The sequence below is a fragment of the Notechis scutatus genome, chromosome 8 (assembly GCF_049901735.1).
Source record: "Notechis scutatus isolate UNSWTSFEM ecotype Mainland chromosome 8, rNotScu1.2, whole genome shotgun sequence".
Taxonomy (NCBI): Eukaryota; Metazoa; Chordata; class Lepidosauria; order Squamata; family Elapidae; genus Notechis; species Notechis scutatus.
The window spans coordinates 18,391,704-18,411,475 of NC_142016.1; the positions used below are offsets into that span (position 1 = coordinate 18,391,704).

A 19,772-nucleotide genomic window follows, 5' to 3' on the forward strand; every position below is an offset into this window, starting at 1 on the left:
TCTCACTGGAGAATATGAATTATGATACTCCCAAGAGGTGGGGGAAAACCAGGGTCAAGGGTGACAATAAATCATGTGTCTCAGAGTCAGCTACACCCAGGCAGTGCTGGACATGTGAACTCCCAATAAATCCTTTTGAAGTTTTGGAAGTTTGGCTCGAGACTCATGATTTAATTGGGAGTAACTGCCGGAATCCTGACAACAACATAGACCCACCAAATGGATCGGATTCATGTAATAAAAATTCTAAGCCACAAGAAACCCACCACCACCAAATTGCATATTAATCAAACTTAGCGTGTTGTCCCAAAGCATCTGTTAGGGCTTTTTGTTCACCTGGCTAAGCATATTGTGTGAACACAGTCAAGGTTATGAAGAAAGGAAGAAGCAATTTCCTCTTACCATTTGCACAGACAGCAGGAGAACCACAAGCCTTTCCATTTGCAATCCCAACGCTCAACAGCCCAAAAGGGGAGCTGGGATGTTCTATTTTGTGGATGGTATTTTGCTTTTGGCCTAAGCTGTGAGCAGCCCAAGAGTAATCGGTGCCAGAAACGACATGCCATTGCAGAGTATGCAATGGCCTGCCATCCACAGTGAGCCCGGAAATTTCTGAAGATTTGGCAATGATCAAGGCATAGTTCTTAAACTGGTCACTGCTGTAGATGTTATAGGCCAGGCAGTAGCTGGAGATATCGGGTATTGCCATGAAGAATGGATCGTATTTCAGATTCCCAAAGGTGCCACCGTCACTGAAAAACATAACTTGGATGCCAGAACTAGCTGAGATGGACATGGCTGTTGTGCCTTGAATGCCATAAAATGCTACTTGGGCAGCCTGCAAAGTCCTGGTATTCTTGATTTGTCCATTCTGGACATCGACACGAGTGTCTTGGGAAACAGAAACATATACCATGTCATACTCTGTGTTAAAAGGTAAAGAGGGGACAATGAACTTTGTGCCCCAGCTGGTAACGGGCAAAAGCTGCTCAAGGACATGATCACACTGGATTTGCCTGGAGACGCATGTATGTCCACTGTAGACAGCCACCGGTTTCTGGGAGATTATCTTAGTACCCGAGAGGTCCACTTGGCCTTGGAACTGAGCAGCCTGATAAGGTTGAAGTGAGATGGTCAGCTTGCTTCCTCGTAAGTAAGATTTCCCTTGGAAAGTCACAGGGCCTTTCAGGTAGACATCAATTGATGTGGGTTCTGCCCAGCTTAGAATGGCAAATTCTCGATAGCGGTCGGTACCCACATTTGGGGTCATGACATAGTATTCAGTACCCAAGCTTTCCATGGGGTAGACAATAGTGCTGCCGGTGGAGTGTGGTTTGTAGGAAAGGGAAACAATGGAAATATCATGGTCAGCCCGGATGATGAGTGTATTGTCGAAAATGTTGCTTCCAACCATCTCAACCTCTGGTGGGATTTTCACCGAGAGTGTTTCTCCAGCATTTGCAATGACCGTTACCCTCAGGGCAGGTTGTTTCATGATGATAGTAACAGGTGTGGACTGAACGGAACCTGTGATGAGAAGCTTAAATTCTCCCTTGAACCTTTGGGGGAAACCATTTTGCATGAATGCAGTGAGAAACTCTTTTCCTAATGGGCTCGAAGAAACTGGGATCATGGGGAGGACATTTAACATGATCCAGGCAGGCCAACTCAAAATTCCTAAGCAGGGAACAAAAATATTTAAATGTTATGGCATTTTAAAATGATCTGAAAACAAGCATGCTTGTATGTTCTCTGGAAGTACGGAAAATGTATTGGCCATTTGTTGAAGTAAGGTCAAGAAAGGAGTTCTCAAAAAGGGGTGGAATTCAGTGAAGATCACTGTACAACTTGAACCTGGTCAACATGATGTGTCTATTCCTATAACTGTAATGGTATGTAGGAAAGACCTTGGTCAAAGATCCTCTGCCCAGGGAACACTCAGATAAGAGACAGCATAGCCCACAACTGAATAATGGGTAGGGCAAGAGGCTCTAAAGAGACCCTCTCTAGTTGCTTGAATGATAAAGGAGAGGGGAGAATAATTGTACTTTCACACTTGCAAGATTGATGTCAGCCTCACAAGGTAAATCAGTTAGGAATTACAACCAGATGGGCTACTTCTGCTTAATTGTAGTGCTATGTTGACAAATCTTGCAAGACTAAAAGCATAATTCCCCTCACCCCATATCCTTTATTGCCCAAGAAACCAGGGAGTCTCTTTTGAGCTTTTTACTCTGGCCACTATCCAGCTGCAAGCTACACTGTCTGTTATTTGACAATACCCCAGGCAATGTCTCTTGGCTCAGTCTCTAAAAGGTTTCCCCATATACCATTACAATAACAGTGATGAAGTACAATGACAGCAAGACCATCTTTAAAATAGTTTGTGTGTTATGAGTCAAAGGAGCCTGTGATGTATGTACAGACTCCCTGTCGATTATTTCTTTTAATCTATTAGTCCTCTTGCCTTTGTTTATGTTTGCTCCTCTTGTCTATCACTTCTCTTTTCTACTGAGATTGTGTCATTTTATTGAAAGCTTGGGCAGGGGCTACTTCCCCACACAATATTTTTCTCTAGATTGAAGAGACCATATAGGAAAGTTCCAAAGATTTCTTGATTTGCGCAACATTTATCTGGCTAGAATTCTATAAAGCTATGGCCAGGAATCTTGTGTCTTCTGCCAAACGTTGAAGGATATCTTGTATTCACATCAGCACAGAATGTGAAGACTTGCCTCTTGTGCAACTACATTCCCACTTGTCCCATTTACAAAAGAGAACAAAGGGCACCAGGGATGGTTGGAGTACTCACCAAAAGACATGCCCAGCTTGTTCCAGAGGTTGATTATCTCCATGATTGACTTCCTATTAACTGAAGCTGCAAAATAAGTTTTAAGATTAGCTCTCTCCTGCATTCTGTTGGAAGTTCTGTCTTTCCAACATCTGGCTGTTGAAAGGCATTCAGAGTTTTTATTTGTGTGTGTATAGGTACCTCCAAGTCAGTGGTGGGATTAAAACATTTTTTAATACCAGTTCTGTGAGCGTGGCTTGGTGGACATGGCTTGGTGGGCAGGGGAAGCATACTGCAATATCCCCATTCCCTCCCCACCCCACTGACCTGATTTCCAGCTCTGTTCTCCTGTGCAGGGCAACCAAAGGAGACCCAGCCGATCAGCTGGACTCGGGAGGCAGAGAATAGAGGGGGCTGGGGCCATTCAGAGGTGGTATTAAGTGGTTCTTCGAACTACTCAAAATTTCCACTACTGGTTCTCCAGAACTGGTCAGAACCTGCTGAATACCACTGCTTCAAGTTAGTCAAGTTAGTCTTGGCTTCTGGCAACTTCCTGGACAAGTCCTTACATTTTCTTGGCAAGATTTCAGAAGTGGTTTGCTGTTGTTTGATTCCTAGGCCTGAGAGAGAATAACTAGTCCAAGCTCATCCAACTGGCTTTGTGCCCAAGGCAGGACTAGAACTCACATCTCCCAGTTTCTAACCTGGTGCTTCAACCACTACACCAAACGTGGCTCTCCATGTTATTATAGCACATTGACTTCAAATGTGTTTGCGAACAGAAATGTGTTCTGCTCAATTCAGCAGTAATTGCTATGATTCAGTAAAAGTTATTCTTCACTCACATGCAGTGCAATCTAAATAAGACCAACAAAAATTTCCCATATGGATAAGATAAATGCTACTGAAGCTTCCTACAATTTGAGGAACATTTTATTTATTTTTGAGTGTATACTGGAGCGCTACAAAACTCACATCATACATAATCTCATTTTTTTTGTTTAACAAATAGAATAGTTTTGGGCTATTAGAGATGGCTCGTCTTTCTCAAATCGTTTATCAGAAATAACAAAAACAGGGCTAATGATATTTTAATATCTTCTGTAAATGTCCTGTGTATATATTTTAATATAAATATAGCCTAAAGAGCCAGTTTGGTCTGGTGATTAAAGCACCAGGATAGAAACTGGGAGACTGGAAGTTCTGATCTCGTCTAAGGCATGAAAGCCAACTTTGGGCCAATCACCAGGAGGCTGTGAGTTCTAGTTCTGCTTTAGGCATAAAAGCTGGCTGGGTGACCTTAGCAATAGCAATGGCACTAGCACTTAGATTTATAACCAATAGCATTTAGACTTAGTGCTTTACAGCCCTCTCTAAGCAGTTTTACAGAGTCAGCCTATTGCCCCCAACAATCTGGGTCCTCATTTTACCCACCACAGAAGGATGGAAGGCTGAGTCAACCTTGAGCCTGGTGGGATATGAACTGCAAAATTGCAGGCAGCCAATAGTCAGAAGTAGCCTGTAGTACTGCACTCTGATCACTGTGCCACTGAGGCTCCTCGCTCAACCCACTTTGGCCAGTCCCTCACTCATTTTCTCAGGGTTGTTGTTGGGAAAATAGGAGGAGAAAGCAGTACTAGGTATGTTTGCTGGTCTGAGTTGTTAAAGGCAGGATAAGAGCCATGGTGGCTCAGTGATTAGAGTACAGTGCTGCAGGCTCCTTCTGCTGACTGCCAGTTGCCTGCAATTTGGCAGTTCGATTCCCACCAGGCTCAAGGTTGACTCAGCCTTCCATCCTTCCAAGGTGGCTAAAATGGGGACCCAGATTGTTGGGGGCAGTGAGCTAACTCTTTAAAACCTCTTAGAGAGGGCTGTAAATCAATGTAAAGCGGTATATAAGTCTACAGGTGAAACTCCAAAAATTAGAATATTGTGCAAAAGTTCATTTATTTCAGTAATGCAACTTAAAAGGTGAAACTAATATATGAGATAGACTCATTACATGCAAAGCAAGATAGTTCAAGCCATGATTTGTCATAATTGTGATGATTATGGCTTACAGCTCATGAAACCCCAAATCCACAATCTCAGAAAATAAGAATATTGTACATAGAACAATATCGGACCTCTTAAAAGCATAAGCATGCATATGTACTCAGTACTTGGTTTGGGCCCCTTTTGCAGCAATTACTGCCTCAATGCAGTGTGGCATGGAAGCTATCAGCCTGTGGCACTGCTAAGGTGTTAAGGAAGACTAGGATGCTTCAATAGCAGCCTTCAGCTCTTCTGCATTGCTCGGTCTCATGTCTGTCATCTTTCTCTTGGCAATGCCTCATAGATTCTCTATGGGGTTCAGGTCAGGTGAATTTTCTGGCCAATCAAGCACAGTAATCCCATGGTCATTGAACCAGGTTTTGGTGCTTTTGGCAGTGTGGGCAGGTGCCAAGCCCTGCTGGAAAATGAAGTCAGCATCCCCATAAAGCTTGTCTGCAGAAGGAAGCATGAAGTGCTCCAAAATCTCCTGGTAGATGGCTGCGTTGACCCTGGACTTAATGACGCACAGTGGGCCAACACCAGCAGATGACATCACTCCCCAAATCAACACAGACTGTGGAAACTTCACACTGAACTTCAAGCATCTTGCAGTGTGTGCCTCTCCATTCTTCCTCCAGACTCTGCGTCCTTGGTTGCCAGATGAGATGCAAAAGTTGCTCTCATCAGAAAAGAGGACTTTGGACCACTGAGCAACAGACCAGTTCTGTTTTTCTTTAGCCCAGGTAAGACACTTCTGATGTTGTTTGTTGTTCAGGAGCAGCTTGACAAGAGGAATACAACATTTGAAGCCCATGTCCAGGATCCGTCTGTATGTGGTGGCTCTTGATGCACTGACTCCAGCCTCAGTCCACTCCTTGTGAAAGTCCCCAACACTTTTGAATGGCCTTTTCCTGACAATCCTCTCCAGGCTGCGCTCATCCCTGCTGCTTATGCACCTTTTTCTTCCACGCTTTTCCCTTCCACATAACTTTTTATTAATGTGCTTTGATACAGGACTTTGGGAACATCCAACTTCTTTTGCAATTACCTTTTGAGGCTTTTCCTCCTTATGGAGGGTGTCAATGATGGTTTTCTGCACAACAGTCAGGTCAGCGGTCTTTCCCCTAATTGTGATTCCCACTGAACCAGATTGAGAGACCATTTAAAGGCCCAGGAACCCTTTGCAGGTGTTATCGCTTAATTAGCTGATTAGAGTGGGACACTTTAAGCCTAGAATATTGAACCTTTTCACAATATTCTAATTTTCTGAGATTGTGGATTTGGGGTTTTCATGAGCTGTAAGCCATACACATCTCAATTATGCCACATCACAGCTTGAACTATCCTGCTTTGCATGTAATGAGTCTATCTTATATATTAGGTTCACCTTTTAAGTTGGATTACTGAAATAAATGAACTTTTCCATGATATTCTAATTTTTCGAGTTTCACCTGTAAATGCTATTGCTATATTAATAAAATATTAAAGGCAGGATATAAATAAAATAAACACCTTGTTCTAAATTATTTTTTTTCTATTCTTTTATTTTTTATTTTTAAATTTTTATTGGTTTTTAAAACAAACATAAACAAACAAAACATAAAAACATCAAATCAACTTCCATATATGTACATACAGTGTGCCGGTTGGTTTACAGATTGTTTTGTGCTTCCATTTCGTAGTCTTCAACTACAATTACAATTGTATATAATCTCGTATTTTCAATCAAATATTAAATACATTAATATCATTATTAATCAATCATTTGACTATACTTTTATTCATTCATGCTTTATGAAATAATCATATTTTACTTAATTTGTTTTATGACAGTTCATATTATCATTCCAAATCTATCCTAGAATCATTTTGTAGATATAATAAGAAAAGAATACATCTTTATATATATAGTGTTTTCTAAAAGTCTACATATTTCATTACTATATTTTATTGTCTAACCATTGATAGAATAGATCCCAAATTTTATAAAATTGTTTATCATCTTGTTCTCTGATTTCAAATGTCAATCTACGCATTTCAGCACATTCCAATATTTTCTTAATGATTTCCTCCTGTGATGGTATTTTCTCATTTTTTCAGTTTTTAGCAAATACAATCCTAGCCGCTGTCAATACATTTACAATCAGGTATTTCAAGTCTTTACTATATATTTCAGGTAAAATTCCCAATAAAAATATTTCTGGTTTCAAATCTATATGCTTTTTTGTCATTTTTTCCAACCACGTGTGGATTTTAGTCCAGTATTTTTTAGCATCCGCACAAGTCCACCACAGTTCTAAATTATTTTTGAGTGCATTTTAACTGTAACAGATAAGTGGGATACAAGTGTTGTGAGCAAATAAAGAAATAGCAAAGGGAACAGGCTGTTTATTTTATTTATTAATGGGGGGGGGGAGGATCAAGGATCAGAAGACCACAGCTAAGAGCAATGCCTGAATAAGGGGAGGAGCCAGAAAAGTTGAGATGATGACCACAACTGAGCAATTGAAGCCTAGTTCATTTTTTTTAGGTGTGTTGCACAGGTTGGGCAGCCAATAAATTTAAATAAATAAGAAATAAATACATGTTAAAGGGGGAGGGGTAGCCACCATCATGGCTTCTCTCCCCCTTCCTTCCTCCCCCACCCCAAACCCTCCCTGCAGATGCTTCTGCCAGGCAGAATTTCAGTATATTGAAATTAGGGTCCCACAGCTGTTTTTAAAAAATGAGCCCATTTTCATCCATAATTGAAGAGCTAAAATAGGAAAGAAGGAAACTGTGTGATTTCAAATGCCTTTGGGCTCATAATTAAGGATCTGCCAAAAGGAATTTTTCCCCTTGCTAGTCAGAATCCTGTACTTTAAGAGGAAGCGAGAAGGAAAAAAAAGAAAAAAGAAATTTAACCAGCAAATCTTTCCCAGTCATCCTACCTTGAAATTAAGCAAGATAGGCACTTGTTGAATTCCTGCCTGTTCATATAACCGTTACCCTCTTTTTATGTTAGTGAGCGAAAATGACAACCCAGAATTATCAGATGCACATCTTGGGTTTTAATGTTGTGTTATTAAATAAAGAGCAGGATGGATTACATACCCTGCAAGTATGACTCCCTACTAGTTTCACCTTGCTACTGACTATCCCATATCTCACAATGGACAAAAGCTACCCATCTATCCGAACTAGCCATCAATACACTAATTAACAACCCAAAACTCCACACAACCAGGAGCCACATAAACACAATGCATAGAACAGCTGGTGGACATATTCTGGAGAAAAAGAAGGTTCCTGATGATGGACTCCAGCAAAGTCTGAAAGCTTGGAAGAATAAACCTTTGGTCCTGGTGACTGACTCAGATTGGCTCTTGCAACATTTGCCTTCATTCACAAAAACTATAGTTTCTGAAATTCCTGAGCATGATTTAGTAAAAGATAATACAAACTTTCTTACCTTCTGTTCCATTGACTTTTGTGTCTAGAAGACGATGGTCCTGCTGTAATTCTGAGCTTCCTTCCTTTTACTTCTCTTGATATAGGAATTAATAGCAATTCCCAGAATACTCTCTGGGGAAGATTTAAATAAGATTCGGACATAAATATATCAACCAACCCTTGAGAGTCAATATTCTTAGGCTGTGGATATGATTCTGGTTGTGAAATGTTTGACCAGCGGGACACCAGTGGTGACTAATAGGAAAACATAATAGACTATTCAGATTAGCCTTTCACTTCCCCAGAATTTACAACCCATCATGGCTAATCCTTGAAGAGAGTGTTGCAACTGAAGAGGGGTTATGTATGAATTTGGCAAACCCCAGTGTAATGATCACGCTGCCAACAATCTTTTTGCATTTGTAAGTCTAAGAGCTACATCTCAACCTCTTAATTTTCATTCTAGCAGAACAAACTTTCCTGTGGGGTAGATGCCAAGTTCTACAGAGACACAATAGCCAATTTTGTGTATCTGTGTAAAAGGAGCTTCAGGATTTCCATGGACTATGCCCAACTGAGGACTCCTTAAGCCAACATTGGTCATTACTACTAACCAACAGCCAACATTTGTTTATCATCATTTGTAAGAGGGAAACAGGTGGAAGAAACAGTGACTAACAAGTTACTGGTGACAAAAAAGGTGAGAAGAATTGTGAAAATAAAAGAGAGATTATGAACAAATACAAAAAGTGTTGGAATTCTTACCACCAAATCACCTAGAATGATGGGGAGATGATGACCCATGGTCTACATGTGATTTTGGAATTATCAAATCTTTATTATGTCCACTTGTTTGATAGATGTCTGTCTCACCTTTCCTTTAGGATCTCAAAGCTGCATATATATAACACTCCTTCAATTTTTCTTCCCCAAAGCCATTGATTTTTCACAGAAAAGTATCATATATAATGATATAAACTTTATTGGGGTGATGGCATTCTTGGAGGGCAGAGATCTTTATGATTTGGATATCTTTTTAAAAAGTTTTAAAAAAACATGGTTTAGGCACCAGTGTCCTGCTTAAAGTGGTGTTAATGCCCATGCATTTTTATAAAAAGAATCCAATTCTTAAATCCTGAAAGTTCGTCTATGACTGTTGCAGTCTGATCCTGTCAATTTTGAAGTTTAAGAGGAGTGTGATTAGCAGAAATCAGATGATAGGAAGGGGGCTGCAGAAAAGAAATCCCGAAAGTGAAATGTAAGGTTACTATGAAAATGCATTCTTAAGAATACATCTGATGAAGTTGGAAAGTATTTGACAACAGTCTCAAAAAAAAAAAAAAAACAACCCATTGGAGGTGAAGATTCATACAATTTTATGGTAGTTTTTCATTTGAAATTAAAACACATTTGAACAGTGCAGTTCCAATGAAACATTTATAGAAATCTCTAGGGAAATTAAATTGTTTTCAGCTAGTAGAAAGCATATTTGCATATAGTATGGTAGTTCTCAAATTGTTTGAGCCATTTGCCCCTTTTCCTGGTCTTGTATAATGTCATCACCTCCAAACCTACACCCTTTTCTCAGACTTCGTTGTTTTACACATGTGTCTCAGTAGTGGCTGAGTCCACAACTGGATCCTTGACTCAGATTCAATATTTGGACTGGTTCCAAGACCTTCCATCTACATCCCAGGTTTATAGCTTAACATCACCAGTTTATGTAATAAATCACAGCTTAGGACACTGGGTGAATCCAGCTGTAAATTCTCCATTAATCCATCTGGATTCATTCTGCTAAATTGCTGATGCTTGCAAGAAAGCTTCACAAAGGCCTCTGAGCTTAGAGCTGCTTTAGAAAAAGTAAATGTGTAAAAAGTTCTGCAAAAGAGGGGAAAAGGCAGCAGAGATGGCGTTCTATCACTGGCAACACAGAATCTTGTTATCTGTGGTGATCAGCCACAAAATATTCAAGTCAGTAAGTCAAGTACTTGGCCTTTAAATAATGCCATTAACTTTTGTCCGTGTACGCCCTGTGACTTTGCTTCATGGGATCCCATCCCTGCAAAAATTAAAATAAACAAGAAGTGCTTTAGCAGAACTATGCAGAAGAATCAATCTCACCAAGTTCACCAGCTGTCATATCAAATGGAAGACAAGAAGCCCAGGAAACACAATTTCTGACTTGTTTTTTTTCCCAACAACTGTTTTTAAGTGTCACGCTAGCCGGGTTCACCCACATTGTTTGAACCCAGCTGTTGGGGAATTATGCAAGAAACCATAGCTGAACTTGATCAGCTTTTCTTTCCAGGTCAGTTTTGGTCACCTAAGAATTTTAAGTGGGACAAAATCAATAAAGCTAGCTGTTTCCCATCCTGACCCTCTGATCCGGCCTCCCAATGTTTCCGTTGAAGATCTTTTCCAAAGCTTTATCTACCCTGAGAAGGAAGCAGACTTATTTGGGAAACTGCCTGAAGCAGCAGACACAAATGTTAACTTGTCTCTCTACTTCATGAATTGTGTAGGCATAAAACTTGAAACCTCACAGCAGCAAATGATTTCTCCAAGAACCTGGAGATCTCTAATGCCACCTCTAATACTGTATAAGGTGAGAGAAAATGGTCATATAATGCAGAGGTCTCCAAACTTGGCAACTTTAAGACTTGTGGACTTTAACTTTCAGACTTCCCCAACCAGCCCTGGGAATTCAGGGAGTTGAAATCCACTAGTCTTAAAGTTGCCAAGTTTGGGAACCCCTGATATAACAGACAAACGTATTGGTAGCAGTTGATTTCTGACATTCTATTACATTACATCTAAATATAAAGTTTGTCTCCAGACCAGTTGTATTCCAGAAGATAACATATTGTCTGTGTTCACAAAAAAACCCCATGCTTTACTTAATTGTGGTTTATTAAAGAAACCACTTGGTACCAAAAACATGTTCAACTACAAACAAGGAAAGCACATGATGGCTTAAAATATGATATGAACTTACCTAGGGAGTCATGAATAAGTAAACAGAAGAGGAACTGAAGAAACATTTTCCTTCATCCCTGGTAGAAGCGTCATCATCAGCCATTCATTCGGGTCTGTTCCTGGGCCATTCAGTGGGACAGTGATCTCCATGACCTTCCGTCTTGCTCCACTTCCTTTAGATCCACCATGGTCATCTCAGGGTCACCCTTTATAGTGTCCAGCCAATGGGTATGGGCAACCCCTTCTTCTTTTTCCTCTGATCAATCCCAATGGAAACAGATGCTGAGATTTCTTCCAGCTCTTAATCACATTTTAAGAGCTCCATGTCTGCCAAGAAGATCAGGATCTCCATGCCTACAAAACCAAACTAAAATATGAATGTGTATTGTTTAATTAACATGAACGCATATGAACACACCATCACTTTTGGGGTCTGCTGTGGAAGCCAGTTCCTGCCCCCTTGATTTATTCACTCTGTGTTTTTCACAATTTTTCCTCTGCAGGCACCAAAAATGCTTAATTTTTAGAAACAGCAAGAAATACCATTTTTAAGCATGAAATTCCACCCTGAATCTCATCCCAGCATCCATTTTGGCATTCAGGGTAAAAAAAATTGGCTCCAAATCACCAAATTTGTTTTTATCCCAAATGGAAAAACGGATACTGGGATGTGATGATTCAGGGTGGAATTTCATATTCATAGGGAACACTAAACCAAAATTATGCAAGTCCAAATGTATGAACATAATTATTCTGTTTATAATTATTACATTACATCTGTTGCCTGCCCGTTACATTGTGGAAAGGGACATTTTTTTAAATTTGATAAAAAGGCAGACTGGTTTAGTTAGTATGTGGTGTGCTTTGAAAAAATCTAGTTCTCAGACCTTTCCCACCATGGAACCATCTGGATTCATTGGAACTACAGCTCCCAGGATCCTTAGACACTGGATCCACTGGATGGGGATTCTGGAGGCTATTTCACATCCTGTTGGGGAAGGTAAAAGGGAATTTGGCCCAAAGAAAGACAGAGCTAATGGATAATAGAAATGAAACTGAAGAGAAAAAAGGAATTAGCAAAAAGATAATTACAGACTTTCCTCACCAAATATGCATTCATTAGTTAGAAATGTGTGGTTCTCCAGCTGTCGCTAACTAGTAATAGCTCCAGCTCAAATGGCCAACAAAGACAAAAGCTGAAAAATTTAGTTCTAAAACATCTGAATTTCTACCTCCATTTTAGATGAACAAAAATTTATTTTTTTCCCCTGAACTAAGCAGCAGACTTAACATGCATTTTCCCCAGATGGTGGGGAAAAGTCAGCAAACTGGCTGGAGCCCTGTTGCTCTATGATAAACAATTTGGTTTGGACTTTGGAGGGTAACCAAAAAGCACCCCAAGATACAATCCAAGATGGTCTCTTACCTCCAGTTTTCACAAGGTTGATCCTGGAGAAAGAAAGAAAGAAAGAAAGAAAGAAAGAAAGAAAGAAAGAAAGAAAGAAAGAAAGAAAGAAAGAAAGAAAGAAAGAAAGAAAGAAAGAAAGAAAGAAAGAAAGAGAGAGAGAGAGAGAGAAGGAAGGAAGGAAGGAAGGAAGGAAGGAAGGAAGGAAGGAAAGGAAGAAAGTTGTCCACTCTGTTTTTGACTTTAGCTACTCTTTCCCTTTTATAGGAATTCTGACAACGCCTATTTCTAATTTACAGAGAAGTTCCAGTGGCCTCAAAGGTTGGATTTCTTGGCAGAACAAAGGGAAGAACTAAATGGCCTATTTTAGGAAGCCAGCAGAAGACATATGAGATTGAGTTGATTATGCCCTGGAATTGATACAACCATGTGGACGGAGAGGCATCTATAGAGTTTCAGTTAAGATAGAATACAAATGCTGTATATTTATCTCTCCCAGAAGTTCTAAATAACTTTTAGGGATATGGCCAATTTTTTTTTTGCAAAGTTTGTGCCTGTATTGTCATTTCAACATGAAATTAAGGTATAATCTCAGAAGGCAATGCTCTCCTCTCCTTTTTATTTCCAGAGTTAAACAAAATAGAAATGTTAAATTTGTTTCGCTAGCATAAAAACAATCACATGATAACAGAATAACAGAGTTGGAAAAAACCTTGGAGGTCTTCTAGTCTAAACCCATGCTCAAGCAGGTGATCCTATATAATTTCAGACAAGTGGCTAGCCTCCTAAAAGCCTCCTGTGAGCACCCACAACTTCTGAAGGCAAGCCATCCTACTGATCAATTGTTTTCAGTGTTAGGAAATTGTTCCTTAGTTCTAGGTTGTAGATAAAATGTTACAAGAGACAAGGGCCCATCTTATCTTTTATCATGTCAAAATAAAACACTCTCCCCTGTTTTTACAAAGAGTAGATCCCTACTCATACCAAAGTAAAAGGTAGCCCATAGGGATGGAAAACAGTTGGGTCACTCTGTCTATAAGCAGTGCAAAACACGTTACAAGTATCTTATTAAAGAACGACATATTACGCAACTGCTATGCAGAAGAAGACACAAGAGGCTTCCCAGCTTGTTTTGAATCATGGCCTTTCCTCTTGCTGTTATCAAAATCATTCCCTCCCTCCAACAGACGTTCTCCCCTTCTGGATTTCAAACTTCCTCTGTTGCTGGGCTGTGATGTTCCTCATCACTCTCTGCGCCTCCAGGAGTCATCAGAAAACTCTACTGCCATTAAATTCACTGCTCCGGCTGCCAGAAGATCATATTCTATCAACCATTTTTCTGTTGCATCAGCCAATTTTGCAAGCTACTTTTCCAGGAAAAGGAAAGCTGGTCTTTTTGCATTACTCACAATTCCCATGCAGCTGTCTGATAACAAAGCAGTTAATGGACAAAACTTCACTTAGATGCATAGCCCAGTAGGGAGTCTTCCATAGATAATCATTCAAGTATGAGCCCTTAGGGAATTGGCGCAGCTCAGGCCAGGAGTTCCAGGGGTGAAACTCTAAAACACACATTGGGAGGACCCCCTAATCAGTATGTCTGCCCTGAGTTGTTTGTCACGATTTGGCATGGTTATCTCTGCATGTGGACCTTGAAGAAAGTGCTCTTAGGAACCGCCTGGAAGGCTGGAGTATAGTAATTGTCTTTTATTAAATTGCCCAATAGATTTCAGTGCTCTCACAATTGAATGTGGGGAGGAAGAAAAGAAGGACGATGACTCGGTCTTTTGCGCTTGAGGGGAGGGGAGGAGGAGAGAGAATAAAATTACATAGGTAACCTATTCCACCCCCATTGTAAATGGGAAGGAGGAGAAGGGAAACTGGAACCAGAGGCTGGAACTGGTTGCTCCCTGATTTAGGTAACATACCCATTTGTGTCTCTCAGAGGCAAGGAATGGAGTCAAGGAGAACAAGGGCGAGTTAAGGGATGGAGAAAACGCAAGTTGATTTTGATGGAATTAAGCAATGTGTTCTGGAAATAGACAAAGAAAACTAAACAAGGGATCTCCAACAGGGTGAATGAACTAAAAGTGATTAAAACTTTTTGAGAACAAACCGAAATGAGATCATACTGGGAGAGTATTTTAGAGATATGTATGAGAACAGTAATGGCATTCCTCAAAATAGACTTAAATGCCATGTTAGTTAAGAATCACACAATAGACAAATCATAAATGCCATGATAATGCGGAACACTGATAAAGATGCAGGTGTAGATGGTATAACTACTGCAGAAATGTTAAAATATGGATGTGGTTAAACTTCGGAGTAGCTAGGCAGCTTTGGTAAACTGTATTATGGTAACCCATATTGTACGAACTCTGTATCGATTGATCAATCAATCGTTATACGGTATATATGTATGCACACAAACACAGATACTGGCATATAAAATGGTGTTTTATGCCCAATATCTCTTACCTCAAACTAGGACTCCTAGCAGTGCCCTATTACTCCTATGGGTCCTTCTGTGATAATTTTTTATTCTGAATTTTTTAGTTATTTTATTAAAAATTCCATTCTTAATCCTTTTTTTAGGCTCATAGAATTTAGTGTTGCAAAATGGAGCATTATTCAGAGACCCAGTGTTTGGGATAGTAGAGGGGTAAAAGAAGCAGTTGAGTGAAATTGAGACAAAGGATATATAATTATACATATGGTCACTTATAAATCAATGGTTAAAGTGGGCAGAGGATTATTGTCCTGATGAATTAATAAAATGTGACTTCGGTCGAAGTATAAGAAATAGCAGACCAGCAAGTATATGAAATATGACCAACAGTCATATTTTCAGAGAGATTTCTTTATCGGATTCCTCAGGACCTTCAACAATGACAGAACTTCTAATGTACTATCTTGACTAGAAAAGTTGAGATAAATTCATAGATGAATCTGCCTTGAAATAGTCCACACTGAATTGTATAGAAGAATCACATATCAACACAGGAAATCTTTTATGACATTTGCATTATGACATAAAATGTTTTATGATTTTTATGTCATCAATTGTTTTATAAAACTTGCAAAATTTCAATTTTGGGGCAGTCATGGTTCCAGGATTTAACATATTATTTAGGTTAGCCCATTTGAGGTATTTTGGTTCAAAAATTGTTGGCCTACGATGCACAATTAAGGGTTACAAACAGACCTCTGGAGAGTTTTACTAGTAAATAGATTATGAATGATCTCTAGTTCAGCTGATGTCTAATAATATGGGACTTTATAATTTGTAATCATTTTGTGGTCAGTGTGAGCAACCAAATATTGAAGCATTTCCTTGTGTATGAGCAATATTTATTGTTTTTTTAAAAAGTGGAAAACAGCATTGATTTATCGAATTCAACTTTACTACATTTTGAAATGGGAACAATATCTTAGTTGTTTCTCCTTCACATTTGCATCAGTTAAATCTCTGAATGAATTAGTGCACAGAGTTATTGTAATATTTAGTGAATAATGTGTGCTGCACAAACAAGCAGTTTGAAATATTAAACAAAAGGAAATTTGCCATTTAGGTGGAATTTGGGTGGGAGGAACATAGGGGAGGACAAAACTTATGAGCGATTTGCAGTCAGCCCTGCAATTGCCTAACTACTTTATGATTATCTAGTGCGGTGAGTAATATTTTCCCACCAATCTTTGCTGGAGGTATAATTAAGTATAATTTGGATCAATTTCAGGCTAAGCTTAAAAATGCAGTTGGGTAGTTTTTTCTCCTGCATATTCAAACCATAATTATAACCTATAGCCTAAGTTCACACAACATATTTAACTTCTTTAGCAAAAGCATTTAGACTTATATACTGATTCACAGTGCTTTACAGCCCTCTCTAAGTGGTTTACGGAGTCAGTATATTGCCCCCAACAATTTGGGTCCTCATTTTACTCACCTCAGAAGGATGAAAGGCTGAGTCAACCTTGAGCCTAGTGGGATTTGAACTGCCCAATTGCAGGCAGCCAGCAGGCAGCAGAAATAGCCTGTAGTACTGTACTCTAACCACTGCGCCACCACAGCTCAATCCCCTTTACTGAATTATATCATTTTCTGTATTTGCACAATATATTCAACCATAAACAAATGCATTCTTTCAGCTAAGGCACATGATGTAGAGCGTAACCTTGATAGAGATATGCAGGCAAAAGGAGATGAAGTCCTGAACAGGCAGATTACATTCTGAAGTGTCTCAGGCAGACACCTCTCTAATTCCTTGAAGTATAAGAAGGAGGAGGATGTACAGCAGAGTCAGATTTGCAAAATTCTACTACTACAGCCAATCTCAATTATGATTTCAGCTTTCCTGTGATTTCCTGGTCTTATCTACCTAGTGAGGCTAACATTAGTTCCTCCAAAATGCAGAAATTAATCAAATTGTCTGTTCCATTCAGTCTTATTCATGAGTTTAGAGGTTCTGAAATGTCACTTTTGAAGAATGTTCAGGGATGACCTTCAAAAGAAGCTAAGACTCTGGGATATCAAGAATGCTATTTCTCCTAAACAAGTATTTGAGCAAAATGTTGGGTGGTTACATCAGATCGCAAGCACATAGGTGAACAGCCTAGAAGCAATTTAAAGGAAGTCTTCCGCCTCCCAGGACTTGAGTACTTCATCAAAATTATTTGTTCGCTCTCCGCTGGCCAGCTTCAAGTCATCCAAATGGTCCTTGTTGAAGTTTCCACAGGCGGCACACAGCTTCCCTCTGAGGGTCTCCTTGGCTGTCATGGTCACCATCCCATCAGGATGGAGATAAACTTGCACTTGGGAATCATGGTCAATAACAATTTTATCTTGAGTTTTCCTCATGGACACAGGGCTGTTCTCATATGGCAGCGTTATTTTCTGACCATTTACCTGGAAAACAAGATTGAGGTAGGAAAAGAGTTAGCAATCTGAAAACATCCCTGTTACCCCCATTTTAAACATTTCTTTCCTTCCTTTGAATCTACTCAAATAGTCCTCAGCACCTAAAAAATGGCAACTTGGTTAGTAATTGAGGTGGGGGGAAAATAAAACTTTGATTTTGGGTTTTACTGATTAAATTGATAGAAATGGCTAGTTTATACTATCATGGAAAAGTAAACAGTTGAGGGGCAATGCCTTATTCTACTGCATCAGAGGGAGTTGGAAATCAATCTTTTCTCTTTCTCTCTCCCCTCCTCATTTTTTCTTTCCCCTTCTCCTCCCCACAGTGTCCTACTATTTGCTTTTGTATTTTGTTCTATAATCTAATAAAGTAGATTTTTAAAGTAATTGAAAGGGATTTCCCAGAGGATCTTACAACTGCCCCATTACTGAAAAGTCAAAAGGTGTTCCTGAACATGACAGCGGAAAAGTTTTTCCTGAAGATGCCAGTGGCAAAGAGGAGTGTCCATTAATACAACCAGATTCTAGCTTGAGTCAAGGGGGACTTTTTCTTTCATTCAGTTACTGCCAAATTTAAAATGCAACTTTATTATTAAAATATGTACAAATTATGAAGGATTCTCTCTCTCTCTCTCTCTCTCTCTCTCACTCTGTGTGTGTGTGTGTGTGTGTGTGTGTGTGTGTGTGTGTGTGTTAGGGTTGAGCGTACATTGAAGAATGTATGTTGAAGGCTACTAAGTGTTCCATTAGTTCTTAATTTGCTCTTGGTTTTCACTTACCCATAACCTTTCTCCATTTATAATCTGGATGAATCCACCTCGAAAGTAAAAGTAGATAGATTTTCCAACCACCATCTGCTTCGTATAATCCTTTTCGATGCTCGCTAACAACCTGAACCAGGAGGCAGAGTTCTGGTCACAAAGAGAAGCTATTTCATAGATTCCACTGCAGGAATACCTCCCCGAGGCACCATCGAAAGAAGTGATATGCGCTTGGGCAGTGAGTTTGCATTGAGCTTCCAGCGTCACACAGCCGTGCACGCCTCCCCGAAGGGCACAGGCCTCTCCAAGCTGGCAGCTGCTTTCTTTACACTGGAGCTGGCCTGCTGACTGACAGGTGCATTTTTTTGTGCAGCCCTTCAAGTAAATGTGCTCGCCGATCTGTTGAGCAAAGTCCCAGAGTTGGTTACAATGAGAAAAGAAAAGCATCCCCTCCTTCCCTCCCTCCTTCCAATTTTTAAATTAATTGTAGACATAAATGCATGTTGCAGGTCCCATAACCAGGGACATCAACAGTGGGGCCAGAAGAGTTAACATAATAGCTATTGTTTGATGGTCCTGCGTAGATAAAAGTAGATGGACGGTTTCAAAACTTTGAAAAATGAAATAAAATAATGATAAAATAAAATAATAAAATAATAATAAAAGTACCATTTAAATATATATATGGTGTTTATGGGCTTACACAACCTTGCCAGTTTAGCCATCTGTCCAGCAGATTACCAAACAATGGCGCTTTTCTGTCCCAAAGTCTCATTTTTAAGTTATTTCCCTGCCTAAATACAGTTTGCTCTTGACTTACAAAGATAACAGAGCCCATAATTTCTGTTGTTAAGTGAGACATTTGTTAAGTGAGTTTTGCCCCATTTTATGACATTTCTTGTCACAGTTGTTAAGTGAATCACTGCAGTTGTTAAGTTAGTAACCGGGTTGTTAAGTAATTCTGGCTCGCCCATTGACTTAGGTTGTCAAAAGGTTGTAAAAAGTGATCCCATGACCCCAGGACACTGCAACCGTTATAAATATGAGTCAGTTGCCAAACATCTGAATGTTGATCACATGACCGTAGGAATGTTGCAGAGATCCTAACTGTGAAAAACAGCCATAAGTCACTTTATTCAGTGCCTTTGTAACTTTGAATGGTCACTAAATGAACAGCTGTAAGTCGAGAAGTACCTACAGTCTGTCAGGAATCATTCTGAGTCTCCATCTCAACAGAAATAGCCCCTTTCTGCTCTCAGCCACATAAGGGAGAGAGAAATTACCTTGAGATAGGCTCCGCGATAAGTGCAGCCACATTGCTTCATGGTTACACAGTGAGATCCATCAAACACATAGTCCTCATCACACTGACAGCCTTCAAAGCAGTTCCCTGAGCACTGACTTGGAGTAGATAAGGCAGCACAGATAGAATCGCAAGTTCTGGTACAT

General features: G+C 39.7%; 2 protein-coding genes across 2 annotated transcripts in view; both read right to left on the reverse strand.

Moving 5' to 3' along the window:
- The window catches only part of LOC113426785 (IgGFc-binding protein-like), a 37,406-nt gene extending 24,601 nt beyond the window's left edge, over positions 1-12,805 (reverse strand). The window contains exons 1-4 of the mRNA XM_087970887.1: positions 12,663-12,805; positions 11,256-11,603; positions 2,813-2,878; positions 403-1,677 (exon numbers count right to left, since the gene is read on the reverse strand). Coding sequence (XP_087827013.1) covers positions 403-1,677; positions 2,813-2,878; positions 11,256-11,301 — 1,387 coding nt within the window. The 5' untranslated portion in view covers positions 11,302-11,603; positions 12,663-12,805. The remainder of the gene's footprint in view (positions 1-402; positions 1,678-2,812; positions 2,879-11,255; positions 11,604-12,662) is intronic.
- Positions 12,806-16,039: 3,234 nt separating this feature from the next.
- Positions 16,040-19,735, reverse strand: LOC148129911 (alpha-tectorin-like). The gene is made up of 3 exons (XM_087970896.1): positions 19,607-19,735; positions 18,342-18,722; positions 16,040-17,550 (listed from the first exon to the last, which is right to left on the reverse strand). Exons 1-3 carry the CDS (start codon positions 19,646-19,648, stop codon positions 17,269-17,271), a joined length of 705 nt encoding a protein of 234 aa, XP_087827022.1. The 5' UTR covers positions 19,649-19,735; the 3' UTR covers positions 16,040-17,268.
- Positions 19,736-19,772: the final 37 nt, after the last annotated feature.